Source organism: Cydia amplana, chromosome Z (genome assembly GCF_948474715.1).
Source record: "Cydia amplana chromosome Z, ilCydAmpl1.1, whole genome shotgun sequence".
NCBI lineage: Eukaryota > Metazoa > Arthropoda > Insecta > Lepidoptera > Tortricidae > Cydia > Cydia amplana.
In genome coordinates, this window is record NC_086096.1 from 15356804 (window position 1) to 15370126 (window position 13323).

The 13323-nt window shown below is 35.8% G+C and overlaps 1 protein-coding gene across 1 annotated transcript; it reads left to right on the forward strand.

The window, feature by feature from the left end:
• Positions 1–824: 824 nt before the first annotated feature.
• Positions 825–9730, forward strand: LOC134661201 (protein DDI1 homolog 2). The gene is made up of 10 exons (XM_063517170.1): positions 825–1309; positions 1568–1780; positions 3039–3105; positions 3178–3369; positions 4223–4321; positions 4717–4879; positions 4974–5160; positions 6995–7075; positions 8922–9016; positions 9275–9730. Exons 1-10 carry the CDS (start codon positions 1048–1050, stop codon positions 9353–9355), a joined length of 1440 nt encoding a protein of 479 aa, XP_063373240.1. The 5' UTR covers positions 825–1047; the 3' UTR covers positions 9356–9730.
• The last annotated feature ends 3593 nt before the right edge of the window (positions 9731–13323 follow it).

Consider the following 13323-nt stretch of genomic DNA (forward strand, 5'->3'; position numbering starts at 1 on the left):
TACTCAGACACAGGCTCGCTTCTCAACCAAATGATTTTAAATTGTTTTTGTAAGCGTCGATACCGCATCTTCTGTTGATAAACCTTTACGTTTAATATCCTTACAAGTTATAAGGCAGTGAGGCAAGTGGATCCTTGCCCAGATTCCTTGCACTTAGCTCATCCTATTGCTGCAGCTGTTGTTGGCTGGGCACGGCAGGATCCTAGTATAAGCTACAACGGGAAAAGCGTTAAAACCTACTGCTCACGAGGTTGTTCCTCCAGGACTTTTCCTGACGATGCCAGTCTTTTATTACTGCTCGCATCGCATCTTTAACGACAATCTAGGGTTGTGGTTTGATCTACCGCATGAGCGGTATGTAGCTTGTAGGTTGGTTTACATAGGTTACATAGGTAGCGTCCCTGTCCCTTCTCGTTTCTCTCTGTGCGCACTGTCCTCTCCACAGCGCCAAACTGTAAACCAAGTATTCGTTTTTTTCTATAGTTGGTCAAACCAATTTGTCAGTAAATAGGAACCAAAAAAACTATAGTTATCCTTTTCTTTTGTTTTGGGTGCTAGTACTAGTGTAAGACAAAGATAGTATGATTATCTCCGTCTATGTTTGAAATGAGACAGTCCTTTGACAAACTACATTTTGACTATTTCGGTCTTTAAATCCACTAAGTGTAAGGTATTTTCCAATGATCAATATTGATGACAATTTTAAGAAACTTAACTTGTTTCATATTCGTTAAAAAGGATAATAATGTTGTGTAAACCGGTAACGTATCTAAATATCACCATCACTAAAAATACCTCCCACCCACCGTCATGAATTTACATTATTTTATCAAGCAAGAAAGTTTTATTTCGTCAATTTCGTGCGGTGCATAGTTTCGTTGTTTAAAAGATATTGAGGCAACTTAATAATATATTAACACAATTTAAAATGCATTTGTATATAGTTTCCTAAAAAAGAATTGATAAATATTGAAAACTAAGCATTGAAAAGTAGGTACACTTGGTAATAGATTCATAGCAAAGTCGGCATCGTATCCACATTCGACAATGAAAGTTACAGTTACTACTCTAAACGACGAAATATTCGTCATAGACGTGTCGGAGGATTTGGAATTGGAAAATTTCAAGGCTTTTTGCGAAATAGAATCTGGATTTCCAGCTAAAGATATTACGTTGAATTTCAATGGCAAGCCTCTATTAGACGACAAGAAATCACTTAAGGAGCACGGTGTACATGATGGAGATGTGCTGGTGCTACTCCACATGCTGCAGCACGCGCCTGAACTCAATGCGACCGACTCCAGCCAAGGTAAAGTCTTTTTTGTTCACATACACTACTATGCACCCACCCAGTGTGATAGTGACATTTATTTTGCTTTGTCATCTGTTATGTCAATATTGACAAAGCCCTCCAAAACAATTCATAAACAATTCCAGTGGCATCTATTGTCAAATTTAAATCCAATTAAAATTGTCAAGTTAAAAAATAAAGAGATTCTGTCAAATTACATGTAACAAAACCATTTTTGTGTTTAGTTAGTTGTTTAATACAAATATTGTATTACAGCTTTACCAACAGGGCTGGCAAGCCTGGACTTCAGCAATATCCAAGTGCCAGCAGGTGCAAGCACGGCCAGCACTTCCATGGCAGCCCGGGCCCCACACGTGGAAGAAGATCCTCGTATAATAAGAGAAATGTTTCTGGCAAACCCGGACCAACTGGCTCTCCTCAAACAGAACAATCCTAGACTAGCTGATGCACTTACTAGTGGAAACCTTGGTACTAAATTACATACCTATTAAAATACTTAGCTAGCCTTATCTAAAGCCCCATCTCCATATCGCGCGGCAAACCATCGAACATTAATAAAAATAAGGTCAGACTGTACGAAAGGGGGGCTGGCACTTAGAATTTTTTTTGACAGAGTGGTATCATTATGACACTATTTTTAAATGATTAAGTATAGATCACGTCAAAATAATCATCTTTTATTGGAAAAACTTTTCTCTAAAATAAAAAATGACCGAGTTAGACGCGACCAAAGATTGATGTTTTTAAAGGGAGCTGGGACTTGTCAAATTTTATTATTATAAAAAAGTCGGTTCTGGCGCTTCGCCGGCCGCTGCCGCGGCACGCTCGCTTCGCTCGCTCGGCTCGCGCGCTGTAAGGTCGCAGTTCTACCTAACACTCCTCCTCGCTTCGCTCGTCGTCGTACCTACACCGACCTGCCTTAAAAGCCTGGCCTGTCTTGAGCTCTATCTTCGCCATTTTCAGTTTTAGTAAAATGTTTTCCAAGTAAAAGTTGCTTATTTCGATGTGTTCTATACATTACAATCATTTAAAATATATGTCATAATGACACCACTCTCAATGAAAATTTTCCAAGTCCCAGCTCCCTTTAAAAACATCAATCTTTGGAGGCGTCTAACTCGGCCATTTTTTATATTAGAGAAAAGTTTTTCTAATAAAATATGCTTATTTTGACGTGATCTACACATTACAATCATTTAAAAATAGTGTCATAATGACACCACTTTGTCAAAAAAAATTCTAAGTCCCAGCCCCCCCTTTGCTACAGTCCAACCAAAAATAATAATAATAAATATTGGAGGACGTCTTACACAGATCAACCTAGCCCCAAACTAAGCAAAGCTTGTACTATGGTTACTAGGCGACGATATACATACTTATATAGATAAATACATATATACATAGAAAACATCCATGACTCCGGAACAAATATTAGTGTTTATCACACAAATAAATGCCCTTACCGGGATTCGAACCCAGGACCATCGGCTTAGCAGGCAGGGTCACTACCCACTAGGCCAGACCGGTCGTCAAAACATTGGCTCGCGCGGCAGCCGCGCGCAATGGATACCTGGCGCGTCGAGTTGGCTCGCGCGACAGCCCGGTATCGATTGCGCGCGGCTGCCGCGTGAGCCAATGTTCGATGGTTTGCCGCGCGATATGGAGACGGGGCTTAAGCTACAGTCACTGTTTACATTAGTTACATTTGATGTTTCCTTTTTTACAGATACCTTTGCCAGTGTCCTCCGTGAACAAGTGTCTGCGAGAACTGAACGTCAACAACAAAGAATTAGGCAAGTACTTTACCTGCTTTATTAATTACTGGTATTGTGAGTCATATATTTTTTTATTATTATATCCTAAAGCAATACTAAGTTGTGTTTTTGTTTTCTCTATAGAATGATGAACTCTGATCCATTTGACACAGAAGCCCAGAGAATGATTGCTGAAGAAATCAGACAAAAAAACATAGAGGCCAATATGGAAGCGGCTATGGAATACAACCCAGAGACCTTTGGAACCGTGGTTATGCTTTACATCAACTGCCATGTCAATGGGTAATACTTAAGTGATAATAACAGTTATAATATGCAAACACTAACACAGAATTTAAAGCTATATGTGGCTGTTATTGTCGAGTTTTATCTCATTCTGTAGTTGCCACTCTGCCCTACAATGCGGAACAGCTGTAACAGTTATTGGTAACTTCATTTAATTGCATTGCATACATTTCTACAACAAGTAGATTCCAAGGTGTGGTGCGGTGACTAATTATTAAGATTTATGAATGAAATTATCCTAGGTTGATTGTAGATAGGTATGTACTTATTCAATAATTAACAGCTTTTTTTTTAAAGTGGTATAGTAATTGCTTTATTAAGTATAGCATACTAATGTAACTTTGCTAACCATAAAATGTAAAAGTTAATCACAATACTAGTTGGTCAGATTCATAAGATTATTTTTAAATTTGGCATGAGAACTTGTTTTCAATGAAACAGCAATATTAAGGTACAGTGACCTTGTTTTATAGTGGTGTTTTAATAAAATATGGCACTGTACATATATGTTAGTATATTACATATATTGTTGTGACTCACCATCATATAAATCCTAAAGCATGCTAGAGCTTTTTAGCTTATTTTTTATCATTACACCAGATTCAGGCATTTATTGATAAAATCTATTGACAAATTGCCAATATAGGTACTTGATTATTTTTGGCTCGTTGGAGTCATTGAGTTAGCCACTCTTACAAAAAAGGTTAATAATTATAACTTGTGTTCAGTTTTTTGATGGAATGTTGTATCTTAAGGCAAGTTGTACAAACATTTTGCGAGTATACACTCTGAGACAACCATACGGACTGACTACAATGATTTAAAATTGTATTGTATAATATTGTTGCAGCTTTCCCGTCAAGGCCTTTATAGATTCTGGTGCACAAACAACTATCATGTCCGCAGCCTGTGCAGAAAGATGCAATATCATGCGACTTGTTGACACCAGGTGAGCCAAAGCATTATATTGTTTTGCCAGGAACCATTAACTGTTTGAAAGTTTATGCGTATGTTGAATGAAGTCAGAAAAGGATTGTTCTATTAATAATTTCGCGGAGCACTTCAGATGTTCCCGTGCCCAGCAATGTTTTTTTTTATTAGTACATAACAAACTCTTAACTGTTTTTCTGACACAACCCATGGCCATTAAATCAAAAGGGCCATCATCTGCCTGTTATTTGGTTTATTGTATGTTTATTTTCTCTAGTAAAATGAAGGAGGCCTACACCTGATGGGTAGAGACAGGCTAAAGAGAGAGAGAGAGATTTTCTTCAGTCTAGTCAAGTCCAGTGTGTCTTTTGCGTATCACAAAATGATTGATTGGTATTATATTTTTGTGAACAGATGGGCAGGCATTGCTAAAGGTGTCGGAGTGCAGAGAATTATAGGCCGCATCCACATGGTGCAAATGAGAATAGAAAAAGACTTTCTGACCACATCTTTCTCAGTTTTGGAGGAACAGCCAATGGATATGCTACTTGGATTAGACATGTTAAAGAGACATCAGGTGAGTGTAGTTGTAATTAATTTCAAGATTCTTTGAGTAATGTGGTTAGTGTATAAATAAAGTAATTGACTAATAAGATACCCAATTTTTACAGTGCAATATAGACTTGGAGAGGAATGTACTTCGCATAGGAACCACAGGCACCGAAACTCCATTCTTGCCAGAATCTGATCTGCCCGAGTGTGCCCGCCTGTCCGGCAATTCGGAGGACGAAATAGTCAACCAATCCATGCGCGACCATGAAGAGAGACAAGTCAAAGAAGCAATTGAAAAGTCCAAAGGTGGGAAAATAAGAAAAAATCAATATTTTTACAAACGATAAACCAACTTGCTGTAAATTGCTACAAATAATTTTGTTAAACTACATCTAAAAATTGCAATTTATAAACCAATAAAAATTGCAAATATTGTTTGATGTACTAGGGATTAGATCAGATAAATATACCTAACGAAAGGCAGTCTGCACGTATTTGAAACAAAAATGTCTTGTTTCCTAACCGATGAAATGCCGACGACGTAAGGTTTTGACGACGTTATACCGACTAAATTAGGTCGGCTCCTAATGCCATCAACAGGACAAGTGTCCTGTATATGCGGTGGCGACTAGGCTAACCAGAATTCTTAAACCAGTTTAATATTGAGGAGAACTATCCATATCTCAATATCGACTGTAGGCAGTGTACGAGGGCTGTTTGATAAAATAACCGTCTTCAGATAAAAATAGATAGAGTTCTTTGGAAATGTATTTTTCTACTTAATCATCTTTTACCTTTATATAGAAGTATTTATCAACGGTAGGTATTCCAGTTTCAGCAAGCCGCCCTTAAAATAAGATTAATGAGCGTCCTGAAAATAGTCCTCTGTAATGGCATTGACCTCAGGTTGAATGTAAACTTTTTTCCGCCATGTCACTTCTTCAGGTTTGGAAGTTTACAACGGAAACTGGAAGTTAATATAACCGCAAAGAGAGAAAGAGAGAGAGAGAGAGAGATCTGTCGAATAGAGTGGGTGCGGCAACAAATCATAACGTATTTCTTTTAATTTTGCTGTTACACGTCGAGGTCCAGAGAAATGAGCTGGTTTGGCTGTTCGTTAAGGAGTAAACACGTCAGCCATCTCGCTGATAGGTACTTTTTTCATGTCTAATTTTTCTTACAAAATGTTTTGAACTCGAAAGAAACTGACGACGTCAACAATTTGTTTTTTTTTTTACCAGTGACAAACAATTTTCGAGAACGGCTACTTATTAAACAGCCATTGTATTTCACTCAATTGTTCAGGCCCGTTCAGCTCACGACTGAGCAGTATAAGGCACAGTCCAATTTTGTATTAATTGGTTACAAAATGGAGGTTCTTAATACAATTGATGTGAACACAACTTTAGACGCCCTTTCTTTCTTATTTGTAGTTGCCTTAACCACTTATTACGAGTAATAAATAAGTTATGCCGCCTTTTGAGTACTTAAATAAAATAATATATGTACAATTTATGACGTATTAATTTAAAAAGTTATTTGTGAAGTGTGCTTTCTAAAAGTGATACTTAAACAATTGTAGTGTGAAAAACAGTAAGAGTTCTGTTTGTCATGGGCGGTATGTGTTATGATATAATATTATTTGTTCATCTGTTAAATTTAATATTTAGCCATTATTTCTACATAAAATTTTTAAAGTGAGAGTCAAAATGGTAAACTTGGCATAGCTAGTTACATCTAGTCCCACAAGTAGTACCTACCACAGATCCAACAGATCTAGAATGATTATATGCTTAGACTAACCGTTACAAAAGCATATAATGTATACAATCACATAATTATACTTAACTTCCAATAAATACTTCCAACGACACTTGACATCATCCCGATTTTGGTCGCGTTTTTTTTGACAGGTAGTCTTGCACATTCTACATAGATCTGTATGTAGTCTGTAGTATTAGGTAATGTTGTAGAAAAGGACAAATTATTGATTAGACTAGTATGCATTGTCACTATGCATACTACTAAATAAAACATATGTAGATTACTGTTTAATTTGTTTCACATATTAGGTCAAGTAGACGAGTGGTGGTGTGTATGACGAGACGACTATTGACCGTGGGATTGGTTTGTTAAACAGCAGGAAACAGTCCGGGAGCGAGGTCTGCCGGCGCCCAGGCGGCCGGCTCCACGTCGGCGCACACCTCTAGCCAGAGAATCGGTAAGTGGTTGACTATTTAAAATGGAGGAATAAACTATTTCTTGTTGTTTGTTTATCTATCCCGTCCGCTTGGCGACTACAGTAGCACAGTTTGTTAGAAGAACTCTTGTATAATATAATTTTTGAAGTGAAAACTTCTTTAGCGGCGCTGTGCTCTTTTTGTGATGGGGAAAAAATGTTAAAACTCGTAATAGATGTCACGTGACCGTAAGACGTAAGACGGACACGTGACCTGATCGAAAAACTTACTTTAATGTCATTGAGTTTTTCTTTATTTTAAATGCCATCTAGTGAGTTTCGCTCTAATTGGTATTAATATAACTCGAGTACTAACAGTGATGTGCTTAGGGGTTTAAAGTAATGCGACGAAATAACGCTAGATGGCGTTAACCTCAATTATACATAGTGCTGCAGACATTTTGGAATAGTGGTTGAGTTTTTACTTCTGCCGGCACTCCCTGAGTGCAACCCGTTGTTTTTTTAAGGTGACTGTTTAGACCTAGTCTAGTCCACAGGGTACAACTATAAATTACTTAATATTTAAAAATGGCTGTACGTTTGTGCGTTTGCAAATAATTATATTATGTATTATTTAAACGTTTTAAATACTCTTAATTAAATAATACGATACGTTTGTAAATCGTACGTTATAATGACAAATATAAAATAAGACTAAATACTGCACTACTACTAGTACATACAATAGGGCTTTACTTATTTAAGTTTGATACTTATGTATGTATATGTATATACTCGTTCTTTTTACAACTGGTTTGATAACACGTAACTGGTGCCTTCTAAATAAAGAAAAAAAGATTGTTCGCTCACTCTAACAATAGTTCGTTAAGTTAGGTTAGGTCCTAACTCTATATAAGTATAACAACTGTATCGTAATTATAATAAAATCAGTACCTACGACTTTACTAGAACGTAATTTGATTTAAAACTCTGCATATGGTATATGGTTGTAGTGATCTCACACTATGGATACAGGTGAAACTAATTACATTTCATATTACGTACAATTCATTCTTAGTTGTTGTGTGTACATACGAGTTAATAAATAAAGGATCATTTGATAGTCTGCTATCTACTTTTTATCTTATAATCACTAAACTCTCGCGTAAGATTTGTGTATGTACAAACATTATTTAATTATATGAACCGCGATATAATTTCATTGTTTTTACCTTAAATCCGACGTTTCAGCTGTTGCACCAGCTCTGGTCACGGAAAGACAATAAAATTATATCGCGGTAGACCGTTCATAGAATTAAATATGACCTTGATCACAAATCTTATTAAAAAAAATGAATGTAACTATAGCAGTTTGTTGCAAACATGTAAATTTATTAATGAACTCTTCTGAAAACTTGTGATTTAAGTAATAAATAGTCTCGCTCATTATGTGTTGCCCACTCGAGAGACCGGTAACATAACAGCAAAATAAACATAGTATTAATAGTAGGTAAGTATCTACAAATTTTACTAGATTCAAGAAGGATCTTCTCTTGTCTATTCTATTAGATTCAATTGCAAAATGTAAAGAGAATCTCTTTTATATAAAAGGTAAATTTTTCGTTAGCTCACATATGTAATCTGATTCATACAGCCGGCCGAGACTTCAAACGTCCGTAGCTCACCAAGTGACCACAATACATTCTTACGAACCGCCTCAGTTAAACGGTAGACCTATAAATTGATTCTCTTTCAGTATTTAAAACGAGTTGCACGACCACACCTCCAGCCAGGTTCTGGGTTTAATGAATATAGGTACTTATGATATGAGCAGTAGTGTAGGTAATTGTTTGCATGTCTGTTCGTATTGAGAGTATAATGTGTTCAGTTATAGGTGACCCCAGCCTGACGATCTTATCTACGGACTCTTTCGGCGAAACGGAGGTGGAGGAAATCGTAGCCTTGGGATTCACGAGAGAGCAGGTACTTAGCTTCATATCTTTGTACTATCTTCTATTTTGACTAGAGCCTTTATGGAAATAACATATAGTCTGGCAAACCTTTGAGGTTATAAAAGGACAAGATAATATAATTAACCTTTCGTATGTCTTGTCTAAACTTTTGTGTTGAAATAATATTTCATTTTGTCAATCCCTAGTTTTTTCTAGAAATAGTTATAGGTATAAAAATATATAATATAATATGTGCATAAACGTTTCAGGTGTGTTTGCTTTGTTGCAGGCTATCGTGGAACTCCGTCGGTTTAATGGCGATAAGACGCAGGCAACCGTTGCGCTATTTGCGAAGTCACTTAAGTTCTGATGACGAACAGTTGCGCTTTCTTCTTACCTTTACTGTTTGGTAAATATAAAAATATCACTAGTAGAATAACGGGAGCTAAGTCATGTCGAGTGAAGGTCGCCATAATTTCTACGGCCTCGTCATTACAAGGCTCATTTAGACTTAGTATGCGAAAACTCACATACTAGTTTCGTTACATTGCAATATTTAGTCGATTGGTTGAATTGGTTCTATATCAATAGTAGGCGATATAACTACACTGGCATGCGAGGTATCGCACCGACTATCTGAGCCTTTACAGTTATACATTTTATTTTGACCAAATAGTTCTTAGTCACACTAGGTTTTAACGGTTTGGTTGGGTACTACACTCGGAAATGTAAAACACGAAACCTACTTTTTTTTTATTATGATATAGTTGTAATTGGACGTGTCTTGGACTGAGAATAAGGGTTTAAATAGTAAATTAAGTCATTATTTTTGTCAAAAATATTGATCACATTTTTACGTCGATTCCATAATAAAAATATTATTAACTATAATCATTATAGTTATTACTTTATACTTTTAACACTTATGAACTTGGAAAGCTTGAAAATAATTATTAGATACATCAAGTGCATTTTTCATATTTTTATGCAATTTAATGTCAAATAAAGGACACCGATTTAATTACATGAACTCTTTTGTATGAACAACGCATAGATGCTCAATGTTTTTGGCGAAGGTTGTATTTTATATGTCAGGTAAGGTTGTTTTACTACCGTATCCGCGAACCTAACCAGCGGCCGGGGTCGTTTACTGTCCCTTTCATTCCTGCAAGTGCGAATGAGAGGTCGTACGAGGCCGGTCGCCAGTTTTGCTGTGCTAGACCAGGATCTCTAGAAGAGTGTCTAATGCATAATTGTTAGACCGCATTTTGACTTCTGATCCTTGTAGTAGGTCTCCTGGGCTACAAGAAACCTGATGTTGGCGGGCTGAAAAGTGGTGCCGTTCCCCCCACCACCCTCTTGAAAATCCCCTATAAAATGTTCATAGCCTTCGAGATTCTAATGGTTTTAATTAATTTTTATTTTTAATAACTTATTCGTATTAAAATAAGCTGCTATAACATATACCGTGATATATAGAATAGTTTGACGGAGCTGTTTTCGACGGTCCTATTTGAGGTACCTATCGGAAAGAATTAAAAAAAATATCAACTTCGCACTCAGGGGACCCAGGCACTGGCGACGACTTCACTTCGCAATGGTAATATTTTATTTCGATGTCGTTTTTGAAAGATGATATAATGCCGGTGGCAGGAGATTCCAATCTCAACGAAAATGAAGACGAAGACTTGGATGTGTCAACCCTATCAGAAGCACAATCTCCGTCAACACCTTCAGCATCACCTTGGAGAGAAAACGTATCGCCTGTGTCATCAGGACCGCAGCCACCTCGGCCACGAACCGTATCGCCTGCACGCTCAGCGCAAACAGAAACCCCACGCCCCTCCAATAAACGAACTACACCAAATGACATTCGAGCTGAGTATTTAGAAATTGAGAAAAAGAAGCTCAAATTATTGGAAGACGAAATGGCCAAAAATAATACTATGGATCAAAATACGCCTAATATAGAGAAAACCGACGACTATTACTATTTTATGAGCATCTTACAGTCAAACTGCGGTCTAACAATTATGCATACGACACTCTTATAGAGATCCTGGTCTATGCGGTTACTGCGTAGTGGATAGTGGCTGCCGTTTCTATGTAGAGTATACTAAATATTATAATAATATAATATGTTCATTGTCAGTCCTCATTTAATTCATACTTTATTGCAGTATGTTTTTTTTTACTATTAGAGTGATACTCTAATTATTAGAGTATCAGTCTTTTTATGTACATATGCAATTGAATAAAATCTTACTATAATGTGACGCTTTCCGTAGTCAGAAAGATATGGTATGTACTTATTATGTTATTGGCAGATATTTGGGTAAAGAAAGACTCACCACACCAGCTCGTAAAGGCTCTCTTTATTCTTCATACCTAAAGTGATGTGAAAGTTGTGCATTTTATCTATGAGAGTGGCAAAGTAATCGATGCAAATGTTGAGTTGGTAGAATTAAGCTACAAGTTATGTTATTGGATGATAAATATTCATAGCGTTCATTTGAATGATTAGTAATGTTTTACAGGTAGTATATTCCTCGCGTTGGTGTGGTGAATATTTTTGTGTTACACTCGGTGGCAAAGTTTTTTAACCCGCTTGTTTGCTTAATTAGCTACGCTCGTGGTTCAATTCTAGAAACTTTCGCTTGTTCGGGTATATTTGCACGAGGGGTTAAATTACAACTTTGCTTCTTGTAAAACAAATAACTATTACCTATTGGTATAGTCTGAATTAAACAACGCAAAAGTATACAAAAATTCATCAAATTAAATTTATAAGCATTGTACCTAGTTATAAAAAAAAATTATGTATTATTTTATGTTCGATGAAATATCATATTCCGTAAACTAACTAGACTATTATTATAATAGCGTTATTTATAATATTTTTGCATGGTTTTCCATTTTAAATAAAATATTAATTTACAAATACTGAGTATGTATTAATTAAATAGATACCTACAATGACTACTAAGGGGAGAATGGGCGTGTAAGAGTCATGTTACGAATGAGAAGTTTCTAAATTAGTTACCAAACAACGTAATTTAAACAAATGTTTCCTTCATATATTAGTTTTAGTTATTTTATTATTATTTATTTATTTAATTAATAAAGTACAGTGATATTCTTAACTATAATCATAGCCCCGCAAAACTCAACAATGAGTTTGACTGTGGGGTCATCAGTCTCTGGTTAATATGTAACTTAATGTAACTTAAAGTAGGTAAATTAATTACTACAATGTGTCATGGTAATGTTTTTTTAACATAGATTTAAATTTGGACTTCTTGTTTTCGCGTCTTATAGCTTCAGGCAAACTATTGAGTAAGTATGGAATTCTTTTTCTAAGTGTTCTATCCCCGTAGTAGTTATTAATTCTAGGAACGGATAGTTTGCCTGTAGTCACAGCCTTTGTGATGTATGTATGATTAACTGGTGTTAAGGAATCCGCTGAGTTAGACTCTTGGTAGCTATGGTTATTGATCGCGAGTAAGTATTTATGTTTTAAACTAACTGGTAAAATATTGCAAATTTTAAATAGTAGTCTGTAGTTACCTTTACATTTGAGTTTAATTTTATGGTTGACAAGTAATTTTAAAAATCTGATCTGCATAGTCTCTAGTTTATCGATATTGGTCTTAGTTGTGAGCCCATAGCTGTCAAGAGCATAACTCAATATTGAATCTACAAGTGACATGTATAGACATCTAAGTGTGCTAATAGGAACTTTGAATTTTAAGTGATAGAACTAACCTAATAAGACTCTAAGTTTTTCATAAATAAAATTAACATGATACGACCAGGATAGGTGCTCGTCTACTTTGATTCCAAGGTAAGTAATACATTCTACTTGTTGAATAGGTTCACAGTTACAGTTATAGTTGTTAAGGTGAAAGCAATGGAAAGTATGGGCATATAGTTTGGAAGGGATATTCTTAATTGGTAAGTACGGTGAATGAATTAGCAAGAACTTGGTTTTATTGGAGTTGAGAACTATTCCATTGTCGTGAGACCACTTAATGACCGAGTTAATGTCTTGCTGACTTAATGAGTTGGTATATTCAGTAATGTTTTGTACAATCTTATTTATTGCAAAATTTACAAATTGAGGATTTAGCACCTAACGGCATTTGCGGTTCCATCCATTATACTTCCAAATGTTTTAAATAAAACCGTATGATTACGACTTGCATTCATAATCTGAACGTTTTCTCTACGGTAAATTTGGCTTGAGGTATACATATATAAACAAAAATATTCAAGATGTATATATTTAATTTCATATTAAGACGCATATTATAAATATAACAAATACTTACCTACCCG

Bases quoted from the DNA above. Each gene is read 5' to 3' on its own strand.
- LOC134661201 (XM_063517170.1), top strand. From the start codon at position 1,048: ATGAAAGTTACAGTTACTACTCTAAACGACGAAATATTCGTCATAGAC. The intron at 4,880-4,973 runs GTGAGTGTAGTT...CAATTTTTACAG, and splicing joins ACATGTTAAAGAGACATCAG to TGCAATATAGACTTGGAGAG. The intron at 9,017-9,274 runs GTACTTAGCTTC...GCTTTGTTGCAG, and splicing joins TGGGATTCACGAGAGAGCAG to GCTATCGTGGAACTCCGTCG.